The following is a 19,315-nucleotide window of genomic DNA, read 5'->3' on the forward strand; positions in this document are numbered from 1 at the left end:
TCCGAGGACGAGAACCTGGGCGTGGTGACGTCGGGCTGAGGACGCCAGCTCATTTATACCCAAAGGCCAATCTTCTTCTCGGTTAAATAATGTTCTCTTCTTGTTTCCAGGTGAAAAATACTGATGTTTCAAGGTACAAAATATTGGAATTTGAGTAATAACTTAAATGCAGGTCATCATTAAACCCAAAGGAGTTTGAACTCTTTTCTTGTTCCTTTACTTGGAATAGTGCTCAGAGCCTGGGAGGGAAAGCAAGCAGAGCTGTGAATTTATTGGATATGCAATGCATCATCCATTCTAATCACTGCGAGAAATTATAGTCAAAGATAATGAATTTAGAAGTAAGATAGAAGGGTATAAGCTATGTTGTTATAAGAGGATGGCTCTGGGTAGGAATTTAAGATTTTATATGTGTAAAACACATTAATATAAGGCAGTTATTTCAGAAAGAAACAAGCAGCCCAGTTTGTTTGCATTATGTTGATTAAATTCTCTTCTCCATCCAACAAAGCTATAGTCACCATCAGGGTGATATTTTGATGTGCTGGCGTCAGGTTTGCATTGTTCAGGGTTTACCTCGAACTGAAACAGAAAAACCGAAACAAAAGCTATTGTCTATTCTCCTATGACATTAGAACATTTTCCCAACCTTTTGGCAAAAACGACGTCATGCACCTTCTCGGGTAATACTCCACTCTCTTCTCTTTTCTGACGCCCTCCTATCCTTGTAACCTGCCGGTTGTTGGTCTGGGCTGAGATTGTTTCTGCCAGACTCTCAGTTTTGACCACATCAGACTCTGGCCGAAACAGGTCAGCATACGCAGGTCAGAGAACTTTCATTAAAAATTCCGAAGAGTTAGGAGGAAAGAGAGCTGATTCTTCCTAAAGCGCAGGTACAAGACGAATTTTCTGACTCTCTCTTTTCTCCTGGGAATTTGACATGCACTTTCTGTATTGAAATTTCTCAACCTGCGAAAAATGGAGGTCAATCTTTTCTACATTTCCAGGTTTCTGGTCAGGACTTAATATTTTCTAAAGACTTCCAAATTCCACAAGAGAAGCGTTCTAGAAAGAAACATCTTAACGTGATTGGAGTAGATGGTGAGCCAGCCTCGCAGCGAGGACTCACTTTGTGACCCGGTGGAGAAAGATGCGTCTTTGGGACACCGGGTGAAGGACCGTTGATTTCCTGGGCCTAGGCAGCAGACATGCCAGGGAGCTTAGGGGCACCCAGAGATTTTGTGGTGTAAATTGAAAGAGAACTGTCAGGGATAGATCTGAAATAACCTTTGGAGGAGATTTTGCCTAAATGTGTTTGAGGTGGGGAATTGAGCTTCAGCTATAAGTTAGAAAGGCTCAGGGACGTATATGTGTATATACTACATTTCCTAGACAGCTCTGTCTTTTAAAGTTTATTTATACTACTATTTGTGTGACTCAATATTTCGACAGCATTCATCTTACCAGTGGGAGATGTTCTCCTGTTATAACTGTGATATACATATAATATATGTGCGTAATGTATGTATACAGCTCTATATACTTGCTAGACTGATATAGTTGTTATTCTCTACTCTTATTTTTTATTTGAAGATGTGAAGTGGGAACTGACAGCTGGGTTCAGTGCAATGACCGCCCCGTGAAGATCTGTAAATACCCCGTAACCGGACTTTTTGAAGGAAAGTCCTACATATTCCGCGTGCGGGCTGTCAATAGTGTAGGGATCAGCCGGCCTTCCAGAGTCTCTGAGGCTGTGGTTGCCCTCGACCCCCTTGACCTCAAACCGTTACAAGGTAGGGCGCGCAGACTTCAAGTTCCAGCAGTTTTGTGTGACTTGTTCTTTCTCTTTCCCCCCCGTCTTGTAGCTGAGCCTTGAGAACATCTTCAGAGCTGAGCACAGCACAGTTGTGCCTCATGGGCTCCGGGTGGCCGTCAAGGTCACGTTAGGGGTGGGGATGCCAGGCTGACATTTACACCTTGAAACGAAGGTGCTTCATCTTCCTAAGGCTCTTCACTGAAATCCAGTTAAATTGGTTCAGAATTAGACTTTTCTTAGTCCACTGATGTTGTCATTTCAACGCATGGTGAGACTTAGAAGGCGTTGAAGCCAAGCCCCTCTCTTTCTGAATTTTAATTTCGCATGACCCAGATTCCTTAACGGGATTGGGCCCTTAATTATGGTTTTAAGTGGGTCACTGCATTTTCCTTACCTGTGTGGCCTTTTGAATCCAGTACAAAGAGCCGAGAAGCACTGGATCTCTTTGAGACCACTTCCAAACTATCAACTCTGATGACCTCAGAGTAGTGCGAATGCTGTCATCGTAATGCAAAGGTGATTCTGGGAATCCAGCGCTTTCTGGACGTCAAATTCAGCACTGACCTTTCTCTCTGCAGCAGTCCACTGGGAGGGAGATAAAGAAATCCTAATCTATAAGGAGGACCTTGAAGGTAAGGAACTCGTTACCATTTCGTTTCAGCTGCTTATACCCTAGGGATTTAGGGTTGTAATTAGAGAGTGATGGGTACACTCTTCACATGTAAAAATAAAAACTGTGGGTCAAGCTTAAGGTCTATGGAATTTAAAAAGTCAGCAGGGCAGAGGGCGGGAATGAAAGTGAGAGTGGAGGTCAGTGGAGTCCTGGCTTCATGGCTTCATCTGGGGTCTCTCAGGAGTCCTCGGGGACTTACAGAGGAGTAACCAGACCCAACCTGAGACTTGAGTCCTGGCCGAGGCTGGGGTCCTTTCTCCCAGACTCCACGACTGAACAGTATTTTGTTTTATTATTTTTTTAAGCAAAAATTTTATTTCTAACATTTTAACTAAAAGGGACTAGTTTTCCTATCAAATAATGTCCCTGTGGTTTGAAAGTTTGCATTTCCTTTTTTCTATTGGATTTTATGAACACTTCTTCTTAATAGTCCTTAGATATCTGGGAAGATCAATTTACTGAGAAGGAGAATCTAGCATCATTAACCAGGAATCCAAAGATTTTAATTGGAATTATAACTACAGTTCACAGAGGACAATGAGTGAAAACTTAAAAATTAAAAGAAAAAAAATTGAGTTATTTGTAGTGAGGTGGATGGACCTAGAGTCTGTCATACAGAGTGAAGTAAGTCAGAAAGAGAAAAACAAATATCATATATTAACGCATATATGTGGAATCTGAAAAAACTGGTATAGAAGATCTTATTTACAAAGCAGAAATAGAAACACAGACGTGGAGAACAAACGTATGGATACCAAGGGGGAAGGCGGGGTGGGATAAATTGGGAAATTGGGACTGACATATATACACTATTGATACTATGTATAAAATAGATAACTAGTGAGAACCTCCTGTATAGCACAGGGAACTCTACTCAGTGTTCTGTGGTGACCTAAATGGGAAGGAAATCCAAAAAAGGGGGGATATATGTATACATGTAGCTGATTCACTTTGCTGTACAGTAGAAACTAACACAACATTGTAAAGCAACTGTACTCCAATAAAAATTTAAAAAATAAAATAAAGTCTGAGTTAAAACCTCCGCTTCCTGAAAAACTCAGAAACTGGGAAAGATGCCCAACAAGTAAGTAACAAAAGAAAACAATTTAGCAAAGGTGGATGTTATGACCACCTAAACAGCTGATGAAAACACAGATGTTTGAGTGAATAAAAAATGGCCCAGTTATATTGGAAGAGATGTTTGCTGCAGGAGACCAGCCTGTATAAAATACGCATTTTTTTTGGAATTTTATTTTATTTATTTTTTTATACAGCAGTTTCTTATTAGTTATCCATGTTATACATATTAGTGTATATATGTCAATTCCAATCTCCCAATTCATCATACCACCCCCCCGCCACTTTCCCCCCTTGGTGTCCATACGTTTGTTCTCTACATCTGTGTCTCAACTTCTGCCCTGCAAAACCGGTTCACCTGTACCATTTTTCTAGGTTCCACATATATGCGTTAATATATGATACTTGTCTTTCCCTCCTAGCAATGGCTTCTTTTTTTTTTTTTACCATCTTTATTAGAGTATGATTGCTTTGCATTGTTGTGTTAGTTTCTGCTGTATAACAAAGTGAATCAGCTATATATATACATATATCCCCATATCCCCTCCTTCTTGTGTCTCCCTCCCACCCTCCTTATCCCACCCCTCTAGGTGGTCACAAAGCACCAAGCTGATCTCCCTCTGCTATGCGGCTGCTTCCCACTAGCTATCTATTTTACATTTGGTAGTGTATATATGTCCATGCCACTCTGTCACTTCTTCCCAGCTTACACTTCCCCTTTTCTGTGTCCTCAAGTCCATTCTCTACGTCTGCGTCTTTATTCCTGTCCTGCCCCTAGGTTCTTCAGAACCATTTTTTTTTTTTAGATTCCATATATATGTGTTAGCATATGGTATTTGTTTTTCTCTTTCTGACTTACTTCACTCTGTATGACAGACTCTAGGTCCATCCACCTCACTACAAATAACTCAATTTCGTTTCTTTTTATGGCAGAGTAATATTCCATTGTACATATGTGCCACATCTTCTTTATCCATTCATCTGTTGATGGACACTTAGGTTGTGTCCATGTCCTGGCTATTGTAAACAGTCCTGCTGTGAACATTGTGGTACATGACTCTTTTTTAATTATTTATTTATTTATTTATTTATGGCTGTGTTGGGTCTTCGTTTCTGTGCGAGGGCTTTCTCTAGTTGTGGCAAGTGGGGGCCACTCTTCATCGCGGTGCGTGGGCCTCTCACTATTGCAGCCTCTCTTGTTGTGGAGCACAGGCTCCAGACGCTCAGGCTCGGCAATTGTGGCTCACGGGCCCAGTCGCTCCGTGGCCTGTGGGATCTTCCCAGACCAGGGCTCAAACCCATGTCCCCTGCACTGGCAGGCAGACTCTCAACCACTGCGCCACCAGGGAAGCCCCCATGACTCTTTTTGAGTTATGGTTTTCTCAGGGTATATGCCCAGTAGTGAGATTGCTGGGTCATATGGTAGTTCTATTTTTAGTTTTTTAAGGAACCTCCATAATGTTCTCCATAGTGGCTGTATCAATTTACATTCCCACCAACAGTGCAAAAGGATTCCCTTTTCTCCACACCCTCTCCAGCATTTATTGTTTGTAGATTTTTTGATGATGGCCATTCTGACCGGTGTGAGGTGATACCTCACTGAAGTTTTGATTTGCATTTCTTTAACGATTAGTGATGTTGAGCATCCTTTCATGTGTTTGTTGGCAATCTGTATATCTTCTTTGGAGAAATGTCTATTTAGGTCTTCTGCCCATTTTTGGATTGGGTTGTTTGTTTTTCTGATATTGAGCTGCATGAGCTGCTTGTATATTTTGGAGATTAATCCTTTGTCAGTTGCTTCATTTGCAAATATTTTCTCCCATTCTGAGGGTTGTCTTTTGGTCTTGTTTATGGTTTCCTTTGCTGTGCAAAAGCTTTTAAGTTTCATTAGGTCCCATTTGTTTATTTTTGTTTTTATATCCACTTCTCTAGGAGGTGGGTCAAAAAGGATCTTGCTGTGATTTATGTCATAGAGTGTTCTGCCTATGTTTTCCTCTAAGAGTTTTATAGTGTCTGGCTTTACATTTAGGTCTTTAATCCATTTTGAGTTTATTTTTGTGTATGGTGTTAGGAAGTGTTCCAATTTCATTCTTTTACATGAGGCTGTCCGGTTTTCCCAGCACCACTTATTGAAGAGGCTGTCTTTTCTCCATTGTGTATTTCTTGCCTCCTTTATCAAAGATAAGGTGACCATATGTGCGTGGGTTTATCTCTGGGCTTTCTATCCCGTTCCATTGATCTGTATTTCTGTTTTTGTGCCAGTACCATACTGTCTTGATTACTGTAGCTTTGTAGTATAGTCTGAAGTCAGGGAGCCTGATTCCTCCAGCTCCATTTTTCTTTCTCAAGATTGCTTTTGCTATTCAGTGTCTTTTGTGTTTCCATACAAATTGTGAAATTTTTTGTTCTAGTTCTGTGAAAAATGCCATTGGTAGTTTGATAAGGATTGCACTGAATCTGTAGATTGCTTTGGGTAGTATAGTCATTTTCACAATGTTGATTCTTCCAGTCCAAGAACATGGTATATCTCTCCATCTGTTGGTATCATCTTTAATTTCTTTCATCAGTGTCTTCTAGTTTTCTGCATACAGGTCTTTTGTCTCCTTAGGTAGGTTTATTCCTAGGTATTTTATTCTTTTTGTTGCAGTGGTAAATGGGAGTGTTTCCTTAATTTCTCTTTCAGATTTTTCATCATTAGTGTATAGGAATGCAAGAGATTTCTGTGCATTGATTTTGTATCCTGCTACTTTACTGAACTCATTGATTAGCTCTAGTAGTTTTCTGGTAGCATCTTTAGGATTCTCTATGTATAGTATCATGTCATCTGCAAATAGTGACAGTTTTACTTCTTCTTTTCCAATTTGGATTCCTTTTATTTCTTTTTCTTCTCTGATTGCTGTGGCTAAAACTTCCAAAACTATGTTGAATAATAGTGGTGAGAGTGGGCAACCTTGTCTTGTTCCTGATCTTAGAGGAAATGTTTTCAGTTTTTCACCATTGAGAACAATGTTGGCTGTGGGTTTGTCATATATGGCCTTTATTATGTTGAGGTAGATTCTCTGTGTGCCCACTTTCTGGAGCATTTTTATCATAAATGGGTATTGAATTTTGTCGAAAGCTTTTTCTGTATCTATTGAGATTATCGTATGGTTTTTATCCTTCAATTTGTTAATACGGTGTATCACATTGATTTTTAAAATTTATTTATTTATTTTTTGTTGCATTGGGTCTTTGTTGCTGCGCGCGCGCTTTCTCTAGTTGTGGTGCGTGGGTTTCTCTTTGTGGTGGCTTCTCTTGTTGCAGAGCACAGGTTCTAGGTGCACGGGCTTCAGTAGTTGTGGCACGTGGGCTCAGTAGTTGTGGCTCACGGGCTCTAGAACACAGGCTCAGTAGTTGTGGCACGCGGGCTTAGTTGCTCCACAGCATGTGGGATCTTCCCGGACCAGGGATCGAACCCATGTCCCCTGCATTGGCAGGTGGATTCTCAACCACTCCACCACCAGGGAAGCCCCCCTTGTATGTTACTTGTTGCTCTTCCCTTCCTGCTTTTAATATTTTTCCTTTGTATTTAATTTTTGATAGTTTGATATGTGTCTTGGCGTGTTTCTCCTTGGATTTATCCTGTATGGGACTCTCTGCACTTCCTGGACTTGACTGACTATTTCCTTTCCCATGTTAGGGAAGTTTTCATCTATAATCTCTTCAAATATTTTCTCAGACCCTTTCTTTTTCTCTTCTGGGACCTCTATAATTCGAATGTTGGTGCGTTTAATGTCCCAGAGGTCTCTGAGACTGTCCTCAATTCTTTTCATTCTTTTTTCTTTATTCTGCTCTGTGGCAGTTATTTCCACTATTTTATCTTCCAGGCCACTTATCCGTTCTTCTGCCTCAGTTATTCTACTATTGATTCCTTCTAGAGAATTTTTAATTTCATTTATTGTGTTGTTCATCATCACTTGTTTGCTCTTTAGTTCTTCTAGGTCCTTGTTAAACATTTCTTGTATTTTCTCCATTCTATTTCCAAGACTTTGGATCGTCTTTACTATCATTACTCTGAATTCTTTTTCAGGTAGACTGCCTATTTCCTCTTCATTTGTTTGGTCTGGTGGGTTTTTACTTTGCTCCTTCACCTGCTGCATATTTCTCTGTCTTCTCATTTTGTTTAACTTACTGTGTTTGGGGTCTCCTTTTCACAGGCTGCAAGTTCGTAGTTCCCGTTGTTTTTGGTATCTGCCCCCAGTGGGTGAGGTTGGTTCAGTGGCTTGTGTAGGCTTCCTGGTGGAGGGGACTGGTGCCTGTGTTCTGGTGGATGAGGCTGGATCTTGTCTTTCTGGTGGGCAGAGCCTCGTCCGGTGGTGTGTTTTGGGGTGTCTGTGAAGTTAGTATGATTTTAGGCAGCCTCTCCGCTAATGGGTGGGGCTGTGTTCCTGTCTTGCTAGTTGTTTGGCATGGGGCGTCCAGCACTGGAGTTTGCTGACCATTGGGTGGAGCTGGGTCCTAGTGTTGAGACAGAGATCTCTGGGAGAGCTCTCGCCAATTGCTATTATGTGGGGCCAGGAGGTCTCTGCTGGTCCAATGTCCTAAAGTCGGCTCTCCCACCTCAGAGGCTCAGGCCTGACACCAGGCTAGAGCACCAAGGCCCTGTAGGAGAGAGGGGGAGAGAGAGAGAGAGAGAGAGAGAGAGAGAGAGAGAGAGAGAGAGAGAGAGAGAGAGAGAGAAAGGAAGAAAGAAGGGAGGGAGGGAAAGAAAAGAAAAGAAAGTTATTAAAATTTAAAAAAATTAATTAAAAAAAGAAAGAAAGAAGAGAGCAACTAAACGAAAAAACAAATCCACCAATGATAATGAGCGTGAAAAACTATACTAAAAAAAGACACACACACACACACACACACACACAAACAGACAGATAGAACCCTAGGACAAATGGTAAAAGCAAAGCTATACAGACAAAATCACACAAAGATGCATACACATACACACTCACAAAAAGAGAAAAAAAGGAAAAATATGTATATATAAATTTAAAAAAAAGGAAGAGAACAACCAAATCAATAAACAAATCTACCAATGATAATAAGCTCTAAATACTAAACTAAGATAAACATAAAACCAGAAACAAATTAGATGCAGAAAGCAAACCCCAAGTCTACAGTTGCTCCCGAAGTCCACCGCCTCAAGTTTGGGATGATTCGTTGTCTCTTCAGGTATTCCACAGATGCAGGTACATCAGGTTGATTGTGGAGGTTTAATCCGCTGCTCCTGAGGCTGCTGGGAGAGATTTCCCTTTCTCTTCTCTGTTCGCACAGCTCCCAGGGTTCAGCTTTGGATTCAGACCCGCCTCTGCGTGTAGGTCGCCTGAGGGCATCTGTTCTTCGCTCAGACAGGACGGGGTTAAAGGAGCAGCTGATCTGGGGGCTCTGGCTCACTCAGGTTGGGGGAGGGAGGGATACGGATGTGGGGTGAGCCTGCGGCGTCAGAGGCCAGCATGATGTTGCACCAGCCTGAGGCGCGCCGTGTGTTCTCCCGGGGAAGTTGTCCCTGGATCCCGGGACCCTGGCAGTGGCGGGCTGCACCAGCTCCCGGGAGGGGCGGTGTGGAGAGTGACCTGTACTCGCACACAGGCTTCTTGGTGGCGGCAGCAGCAGCCTTAGCGTCTCATGCCCGCCTCTGGGGTCCGCGCTGATAGCCGCAGCTCGTGCCTGTCTCTGGAGCTCGTTTAGGTGGTGCTCTGAATCCCCTCTCCTCGCACACCCCGCAGCAATGGTCTCTTGCCTCTTCGGCAGCTCCAGACTTTTTCCCGGACTCCCTCCCGGCCAGCCGTGGTGCAGTAACCCCTTCAGGCTGTGTTCACGCAGCCAACCCCAGTCCTCTCCCTGGGATCTGACCTCTGAAGCCTGAGCCTCAGCTCCCAGCCCCGGCCCGCCCCGGCGGGTGAGCAGACAAGCCTCTCGGGCTGGTGAGCTGGTCGGCACCGATCCTCTGTGCGGGAATCGCTCCACTTTGCACTCCGCACCCCTGTGACTGCGCTCTCCCCCACAGCTCCGAAGCTTGCCCCCTGCCCATCCCCCATCTCCACCTGCGAAGGGGCTTCCTAGTGTGTGGAAACCTTTCCTCCTTCACAGCTCCCTCCCACTGGTGCAGGTCCCATCCCTATTCTTTTGTCTGTGTTTTTTTTTTTTTTTTTTTTTTTTTAAACTTTTTTTCTTTTTTTTTTTTTTTTTTAAATTTTATAGCTACTTTATTTATTTATTTCTTTATTTTTGGCTGTGTTGGGTCTTCGGTTCGTGCGAGGGCTTTCTCTGGTTACGGCAAGTGGGGGCCACTCTTCATCGCGGTGCAGGGACCGCTCTTCATCGCGGTGCGCGGGCCTCTCACTATCGCGGCCCCTCCCGTTGCGGGGCACAGGCTCCAGACGCGCAGGCTCAGTAGTTGTGGCTCACGGGCCCAGCTGCTCCGTGGCATGTGGGATCTTCCCAGACCGGGGCTCGAACCCGTGTCCCCTGCATTAGCAGGCAGATTCTCAACCACTGCGCCACCAGGGAAGCCCTTGTCTGTGTTTTTACTTTTGCCCTACCCAGGTACGTGGGGAGTCTCTTGCCTTTTGGGAGGTCTGAGGTCTTCTGCCAGCGTTCAGTGGGTGTTCTTTAGGAGTTGTTCCACATGGAGATGTATTACAGATGTATTTGTGGGGAGGAAGGCGATCTCCACGCCTTACTCCTCTGCCATCTTGAAGGTCCCTCTTTTGATCTTTTCTAATCATTTTAATCTTGGTTGGTGTCTTCCTACAAACATTTAAGTTAATATCCATGCTCTCCTTTCAATATCATCCAAATCTTCCTATCTCTCTTGAGTTGCTCCATGGAAAAATAGACACCTCATTCTTGGAAAGGCCAGAATAGGCTCTCGCAGATATAATGAGATTGCTTTTGTTCTACTATTATATATCCAAGCATTTACTGCACTGTTTTGGACAAGGTCATTTGTAGCTAACGCATTGAATTCATCCTTTGCTCTGAATGCCGCAAACTCATTTACAGTTGTTCATTCTCTTGAATTCTGTCCTCTTGGGCATTCTAACAATTCCGAACAAACTTTACGTTTCACTGACGTAGAAGCGAGTCTCTGGGGCAGGTTCTGGAGGCTGTGGTCAATAGAACGAAAAGCTGGGTTTGGAATTCGAAGACCTAGGCTTGGACCCCTGCACAGCCGCCCACTAGCAGTGTGATCTTGGGAAAGCACTGCGTTTTCCTGAGCTGCGTTTCCATCTCATATGTCCCCCTTCATCCGGTGTTGACATGGCTCATTAGAACAGGGCTCCAGAGGAGCATTGTGACCCTGAGGCAGAGTCAAGCGCGGGACCCGCCAGCAGCAGCACCGTGGTCAGCACACCCCGTAAGGCACTTGGCCGTAGCCGCTCTTTTTGTTTTGCCTTCATTTGCTTTTTCTCTCTCTGAGGATCCTCTCAGCGGTTGGAGTGTCGGTAACAGACATCAGTTTATTTCCTTGGTCCTCCCCTTGGCTCCCGGGGCCATTTTGAATGTCCTCTTGTTCTGTGTGGGGCTGGGGTCATCTGCAGATCTCCAGGGCTCATCAGTGCACGGCCCCGGGTGGGGCGGAGGGTTCGCATAACCCAAGCATCCCCCCCCGATCGGGGAGTCCCTGCTGACAAAAGCTGGATTCTTCCTTCCTGTCTTGGCCTCAGATAAAGTGCTTCTTATTCCATTTTCCTCTGGGTCTCGAAGTTATGTGCCAGGTCTAAACACAGGGAGGCATTCGGATCTGAACGTGCAGGAAAGGCGATTCTGCACTGATGTGTTCCCACGCTCACACTGCTTTATCATTTGCGTCATTTCCTTCTGCCCCCTTGGTTTGTTCCTGTGTCATCTAGTACCTCTGAGGTGCACCACGACTCAGTTTGGAAGCTTGGCTGCGTCACCCAAGGATGGGTGATCTGTGTCTTCTCTCTTTAGGGCCTCTCCCTGGATCTCTTTAGGTGTGGACACGGCAGGTGGATCCAGAGAAGGCGCGTAGGGTGTGCCGGGGCCCCGCTCCACCCGGCACGCTTGGCACTTTTCTGGACACACTCTCACTCCTTGTTTGAAACCCAACCCATTTGCCAGATGCTCCTGGGTAAGCCCACGGCTGTGCCTCTGCGCCCCCGTTGCCTGTTGTAAAATGTGATGAGCGCGGTAACAGGGCTCTTATGAAATGAAACCCAGGCTTGTTTGGGCCGTTTCCACGTGGCTGTTAAATTCCTCGCCAGCAGTGCGGTCCAGAGGGAACCACTGGATCTTGAGCAGGGCTCCGAGGTGTCCTGGGGACATTTTGAACCACCTTAATCATGTGCTAATCTAATTGGAAGCTCATAATATTTTGTATCACAATGACTGGGACTGTGTGTCTGGAAAACCTCCACCCCTTGTGAAAAGTTCTCACATCCAAACATAACACGCCTGCCACCTAGCATTTTTTTTTTTTTTAATAATTCCTTTTATTTATTTATTTATTTATTTTTGGCTGTGTTGGGTCCTCGGTTCGTGCGAGGGCTTTCTCTAGTTGCGGCAAGCGGGGGCCACTCCTCATCGCGGTGCGGGGACCGCTCTTCATCACGGTGCGCGGGCCTTTCACTATCGCGGCCCCTCCCGCTGCGGGGCACAGGCTCCAGACGCGCAGGCTCAGCAGTTGTGACTCACGGGCCCAGCCGCTCCGTGGCATGTGGGATCTTCCCAGAACAGGGCTCGAACCCGCGTCCCCCGCATTAGCAGGCAGACCCTCAACCACTGCGCCACCAGGGAAGCCCTGCCACCTAGCATTTTATTAAAAAGAGACATGCGTCAGAAGAGACGTATTGGGCTTCTTTGATGCGAATGTTCTATTATAGTTACTTGCTAATTGGTGTCACGCTGGAATTTTAAGTATATAGACATAGATGCAATGCTTGTGGATGTGGAACAGATCTACCCAGGAAGGGAAGCCGTGTGCTTTGGAAGTCGATATATTGTTTCGATGCTTCGAGGGCATAATGAGAGGAAAACAACCAGAGAGGGCCCTTAGAGAAAGTACGACCCCATCTTGGAAGGCTTCCCTGCTGCAGAACACAATTGCTGGTACCTTCTCTGCACAGATTCCCCATACAGTCAGAGCTGCATTTCTGGTTAAATGCCCTGTTTCTTCTGGGTACATGCCTCCCCCACTTCCAATTGAAATTCTGGATGAATTTTGGATTAGATTCCGTTCTTATGAACTGGCATATATTGGAAACAAAAGTAACTGGACGATCTTTACCAGTTCATTATACTTTGGCTCTGGAAAAATAGTCCTTGCAGTTTTGCTTGCTTTCGCAGAATAGAAATGAAGCAAAAGCCGACCCTGATACGTGAGTCCTTTAATGCCTGTGAAGTGGCCGAGGGTCGTGCTCCCAAGACGGGCTGCAGAGACTGGGCTGTCCTGGCTTGTCAGCGCTCACGGTGTTGATTCCTCCTCCAGGTGAAGTTCAGCTTCCAGGACCTCCCACCAACGTCCACGCCTCAGAAATCAGCAGGGCGTATGTCGTCCTCAGCTGGGACCCACCTGCCCCCCGTGGCAAGGAGCCGCTGATGTATTTCATTGAGAAGGTACACCCGGGGTGGGTTTCCTGAAGCAGCAGATCTCTGTAGGCTTTCCCGTGGTGCTGCGTCGTGTGTTTGAAGGATGGGCAGCTCTCGGATCAGTTATTTAACGTGAAGCTGCAGACACTGGCTGAGCTCTGAATGCCTGAGGGGTTCTGCGAGGGGCGTGGCATCCAAGGAGCATGTCCCGCTCAGGCTGTGCCGCCCTCCGCGGGGGCCAGTCGGGCTCCCGGGTCCCCGCTGTACACGAGGGCCTCGCACTGAGGAAGCCGCCAGCTTTCTTCCTGCTGGAACATTCTAGGCCCCCAAGTTCTGAGGATTCCGGATGTGGGCAGGGGGAGAGCGGCCCCTGCTCTCAGTTTGCTCATAAGCCGAGTGGCCACTTGGTGGCGATTGTATTGAGGAATTCACACTTCAGCTGGCAAAGGGTTACACAGAATCATTGGTTTGCAGACTTTTTAGATCTGGACGCGTAGGAAGAAATAGTTTTTGTGTTGCAGACACACACACACACACACTGAATGTACATCACCAAGTAAATTTCAAACACAGTATCCTTACTCCATGCCATGTGTTCTCTCTCCTGCTTTGGTCTGTCCAATTGCACTAAAAAATGCAGGTTGTGACACAGTCATTCAGATCGCTGGCCTGTGATTGGGTTGTGGGCCGTTGTTGAAAAACCTGTATAACCATACGAATCCTGTAACTGTGGTTTTGTGATACTAAATTTATATTACAATATAATATACAATCCAATATGTGTAATATACACATAAAGTCTACAACTCTTAATGTGAGCATATATCTCTCATACAGTAATAATGTGTAATACAACAAGGTAAAGGAAAGCAGAATGGAAATGAACAGTTTTCAGGCTCCAGACGGTATAATGACCCTCAGCTCTCTCTGCTTATCTGCAAGGCTTACCTGTGGGCAGAGTCAAGTGATAACTTCTTGCTTCTGGGTGCTAGCTTGTTGTTTTTGCATCATGAAAATCTAGTGGTCAGCCCTCCCAGGGGGAAAGGCGCTTTCTCAGGCCCTCTTCAGAGACATTTTCCTACTCACCTACCCAGTGCCGGAAAGACCAAGTTTCAGCAAACACATTTAAAAATCTTTTAAAATTTTTAATTATTTTTTATTGAAACATGGTTGATGTACAGTATTCTGTTGGTTTCGGGTGTAGTGTGTAGTGATTTGACATTTGCATACATCATGAGGTGGTCACCACAAGGAGTTTAGTCACCATCTGTCCCCATACAAGGTAATTACAGTATTATTGACCATCTTTCTTCTGCTGTACACCATATCCCTCGACTTATTTACTACAGGACTGGGGGTCTGGACCTCTGACTCCCCTTCCCCTATTTCATCCCCCCCCCCACTAGCAAACCCACTTTTAAGAAGAGGCCTGCCTCACCGAGGGCACCCTTCCATTCCCCACCCACTGCCGCGGGTGGTGAACAGCAGCACAGGTGTGCGGTCAGGGAGAGGAAGCCTCCAGGACAGCCTGAGGAGAGCCGCGGTGTCCAGGGGGCCCGGGCGGGAGGGGCAGCAGGGAGCCCGGGCGGGAGCTGAGCTGGGCGGGCAGGGCGCCCACCTCTCTCCGTTGCTCACGGAGGACGGTCCTGCCCCAACCCATCCAAGGTGGCCTTTGGGGGCCTTAGTTCCTATCAGGCCTGAAAGGAGCCGCAGGGATGGTGATGAGTCAGCGTCCTCTGTCTAGTCCTGTATTTCCACTTTGTGTCAGGACCAGGCACAAGACGCTTAGGAACGGCGGCGCTCTGGTTAACAGCCTGGCATCTGAGCGCAGTTTGAAGCATGCGTCTTCCCCTGAGTGAGCTCTGCTTGGAAAGCCCATGTGCGGCCACAGCCCAAGGTGCACGGCCTGTCCTGTCCACGTTGGGCTCGTGTGCTGAGAGTTTGGCTGCGGTGAAGGCAGTGGTGCCCTGCGGTTCGTGGGGTGCAGGACCCCAAGAACTTCCTCCACCCCTGCTTAGAAGATGGGCACTAGCTTTTCTAGAAGCTTGGCTCTAAGACCCTAGCAGTGTTTTCCCCACTCCCTCCCTGTCTTCCCTCCTTCAGCCCCAGGGTCCTTTTCTCCCATCGGCCCAGCTAAGTGTGCCCAGGGCTCCCCTGTTGCCCCTCCCCCTGCTCTCCAGATGGAGAACATACTGGGGCACAAGGGGGCCTCTGACTGTGGACGCCTGCATCAGTCCAAGAAAGCCACTTCACTTTTGCTAAAATGAGAGGAGACTTCTCTAAACAGGAATCTAATTTCTAGAAGCCTGGGTTGTTCGAAATGCTTTCCCAGTCCTTTCTGGCAGCCTTAGTGGGGTCAGTGTACACTCAACTTTTATTACCTCAGCATTCCTTTCAAAAAGGGGGCTTATCTCTATAGGAAAAAACTAAATTAGACATGCAATCCCAGTTTTAAAAGTAACTACCAATGATAAAACTTAAACACGCAGTGTAGAAAATTTGGAAAACACGTATATGTTATATAGAACCAAATGAAAATCACCAATAATTTGATCACACAAAATAGTCATTATTAACATGTGGGACATATTTGGTCTTTTTCTCCATCGGTTTTTATATCTTGATATATCATACATACAATTGGCATCCTGTATTACATTCAACAAAATGACACAATTCCTCTCCTCTGAGTAAAGATCTTTATACAATAACTTAAATGGCTACATTTAATATATATGTATCATTTTGTATCATAATGTACCTACCCTGTTGCTGGTCATTTAGGTTGCTGTCACTTTGTTATTACTATAATAGCTGAGAAATAGCAAAAAGCTTAAACTGAAATGTGAGCAGTTATGATGGAATTTTACACATCTACTCCTCAATTATCTCTAATTGTTTAGAGTTCATTCCGTCTTTACTAAAACTACTATGTATTGATTCCCTGAAGATTTCCACAGTTTATTGGCTTTCATGTAAAAATGTTCTTTGGTAACATTTCCAACCTTGGGTAGTTTCTCACCTCCTTCTCCAAATTGGCTTCCTTTTCCTAAAATTCAGAACAGAGGTATTGATGACCCCGGAGGTGCTGTGGGCTGTGGGTCCCCCGCAGTGTAATTGAGGGCCGGAGCGGAGCACCCCCTCCCCCCCACGTGGGTTTGGGGAGCTTGACTCCATCGAGGCCCCTGTCTTTGCAGTCCGTGGTCGGGAGCGGAAGCTGGCAGCGGGTAAACGCACAGATGGCTGTGAGGTCCCCCCGATACGCCGTCTTCGATCTTGCCGAGGGGAAACCATACGTGTTCCGAGTGTTGTCAGCAAATAAGCACGGCCTGAGCGACCCGTCAGAAATCACCGCCCCCGTTCAGGCCCAGGACACCATCGGTGAGTTGTTACCACAAGTGACCAAACTGTAGGATGGGCCCCGAATAACGTCACCCGTGTTGGACAGCCATTACCTGCGTTGATAAAGACGTTAGTGTCGCATGTGATTTAAAATTCAAATTGCCTTAAAATTCCGTTTTACAAGAGATGAAGATCTCTCTGCCTTGTTTTGGTCAACATTTCTCCAAAGTTCCATCTTCTTTTTATGAAACCAGTAAATGGATTAGCAATATTTTTAGGCAATGGCCACTTTAAAAGAAAAAAATACCGAACCCTAAATGCATTAGGGTTTCTTGCCCATATGGCTTGAAGTTCCCTCTCAGAAGATGTCAAATACAAATTAGAGAAATTCTGAATTGTGCGAGGGGAGAAATCCATGGTTTGATTCTGAGTCCCTTGCAGAGTCCCTTGAATCTGATAGAATTGTGTCCTATTTTTTTTGAATGGCTAATTTTATATCCCCACGTAGTTACTTCCCAGGTAGCAAAGCATGCGCGTCACTGGGGGAGCTTTGGGGATGGGTCTGGAGGGGCGGAGGGGCAGGAGATTCCGTGATGGGAATCTCTTTCTGCGGAAGGGAGAGACTTGGAGACGAGGACTGCCCGGAACCTCCTGGGTGCCCCCTTGCCCTGCACCTTCTTCCTTGTCCAAATCTCATCTAAAGCCCCAAGCTCTGCGGACGAGAGGGCCTGTGGGTCTCTGGCGTGCCCCCAGACTCCCGTGCCGCTGAGCCTGTGTCCCTGTCCCCCCTGCACAGTGGTCCCCTCAGCCCCCGGCCGCGTCGTCGCGTCCCGGAACACAAGGACGTCAGTGGTGGTGCAGTGGGACCCGCCGAAGCACAAGGAGGACCTGCTCGGCTACTACGTGGACTGCTGTGTGGCCGGGTCCACCGTCTGGGAGCCCTGCAACCACAAGCCCATCGGCTACAACAGGTGCTGCCTGCCCGGGTCCCCCCCCCCCCTCCTGGGGCCAACATCCTTGCCCCCGAGAAAACGTGAGAAGCATACCCCCCCGGGACCCGCGGGGCCTTCAGGTGCAGGTGCCACGGCAGCAACACCTGTGACGTCCACACCACGGGCCCGGTTCCTCCCCCACACGTGGGGGCTGCAGAGCTGGCAGCTGGGGAGCTAGTCCTCGCGCGCGGCTGAAGTGATTTGTCTGTTGATGAAGAAAAGCCCCAGGGCATCTCCTCTGACCTACTCAGCGTTTAAGACTTAACCCTGAACAGGAGAGTTAAAGTAGCGACCGGGGCGGGAAGGGTGTTTTTTTTCTCTGTATTGACGTTTTGAACTTTTAAAATTGCTTTGTTCACAAAGCTGACGGGTCTTCCCTCCGGCCACCAATTGCACAAAGCCGGGAAGGGGGTGGAGAGAGGCACCCGGCTCCTGTGCAGGGGCGACGGTGGCTCTGCCTGCAATGGGACCGAGCATCTTTCCTGCCGACACTGACTTGCTCCCGTCTCATGCTGAGCCTGCAGGGAAGGCCTGGGTGTGTTAGGGTTCCCCCAGGACGTGCTTAGGAAAATAGCTGTCAGATCCTCCACTGCGGACGGGTTATCCATTAAGGCTCTGACACCCTTCCCTCTTCACTCTTTAAAAACCAGTAAATTGGAAAAAGCTGTGGCTGGAAAAGAAGAGACACAACTGACGCTAAAGTTAGATGTTATGCACACTCCACGCCAGCAAGTGCAGGAAGAGCTCTCAGAACAAAACACCTCAAATATTCTAGGACAGGGATTTCGTGAATGCCTGATACACGTTTGCAGACTCAGAGATAAATAACTATTGCTCACGTTTACTGAGTACTTACCATGTGCAAGGTGGCTGTGCTGAGAAGTAGGTACTATGATCCTCTTTTACAGGTGGGAAAACAAAGTCTTTCCAGGCTTAGGTGACTCGAGTGAGGACATAAAATCTGTTAGGTGTCCAAGCCGGTCTCCAAGCCAAATCTTAGCCAGTGTGGTGTAACTCCTTCTCCCTAAGTTTTACAGACATGAGTTCTTTTAGGAAAGGAGAGGAATCCTACTTTAGAATAGAACTTTGATGCAGACAAAATCCAGAAGACTTGGAAATGAAGGGGAAGCCTTGGCACTGAGTGAGGTCACTCAGGATTTCCAGGGCTTTGCTTCCCGCGCCCCCCCAGGACCTGCGGGCGGCAGCCGGTGCCCCCGCCGCCCCCCGAGTCCAGCTCCCTTCAGCCCCAGTGTCGTTGGGTGTTGCTGGCTTACTTTTGGATGTGGCATGTTGATTGGAATTAATATGCATCCCTGAGGCACTCGAAAAAGTAAACTTCCTTTCAGTCCCAGTGACAAATGTTCATGGCGTGTTCAAAATGCTTTCTGTGTCTATTGTAGGAAGAAAAAGGGTTGAACCTTGTAGTCACGCCCCCGATTCGTGTTTTTGTCAGGTTCGTGGTGCACGGCCTAACCACCGGCAAGCAGTACATCTTCCGAGTTAAAGCCGTGAATGCTGTTGGGACCAGTGAGAATTCTCAGGAGTCCGACGTCATAGAAGTCCAGGCCACCCTCAGTGAGTAATTCATGGGCGTCTCTGTGCCAGCTTTCGGTTCTCCACTACGTTTTAATTTCTGCTTGAATAAACCTTTATGATGCCGTTTGGAGTATTACCAGAGGGGAAAAGTGGATGTAAATTGTTGAACAGAGAACATGCAGTTCTGTGGAAACCTCTCATCAATTGGCTGCTTGTCTTGGAACTGCCAGTGTGAGAGGGAGAAAGGATAATATGCTAGTAAAATGCAACTTGAAAATAGAAAATATTATC

General features: G+C 46.5%; 1 protein-coding gene across 2 annotated transcripts in view; it reads left to right on the top strand.

The window, feature by feature from the left end:
* The window catches only part of MYOM2 (myomesin 2), an 82,942-nt gene that overhangs the window by 26,996 nt on the left and 36,631 nt on the right, over positions 1-19,315 (top strand). For both annotated transcript variants that reach the window (XM_057537272.1, XM_057537271.1), the window contains exons 12-17: positions 1,594-1,793; positions 2,395-2,448; positions 13,054-13,181; positions 16,352-16,535; positions 17,293-17,467; positions 18,942-19,063. In XM_057537272.1, the coding sequence (XP_057393255.1) occupies positions 1,594-1,793; positions 2,395-2,448; positions 13,054-13,181; positions 16,352-16,535; positions 17,293-17,467; positions 18,942-19,063 (863 nt within the window). The remainder of the gene's footprint in view (positions 1-1,593; positions 1,794-2,394; positions 2,449-13,053; positions 13,182-16,351; positions 16,536-17,292; positions 17,468-18,941; positions 19,064-19,315) is intronic.

This window comes from Balaenoptera acutorostrata, chromosome 21, assembly GCF_949987535.1.
Source record: "Balaenoptera acutorostrata chromosome 21, mBalAcu1.1, whole genome shotgun sequence".
Classification (NCBI taxonomy): Eukaryota; Metazoa; Chordata; class Mammalia; order Artiodactyla; family Balaenopteridae; genus Balaenoptera; species Balaenoptera acutorostrata.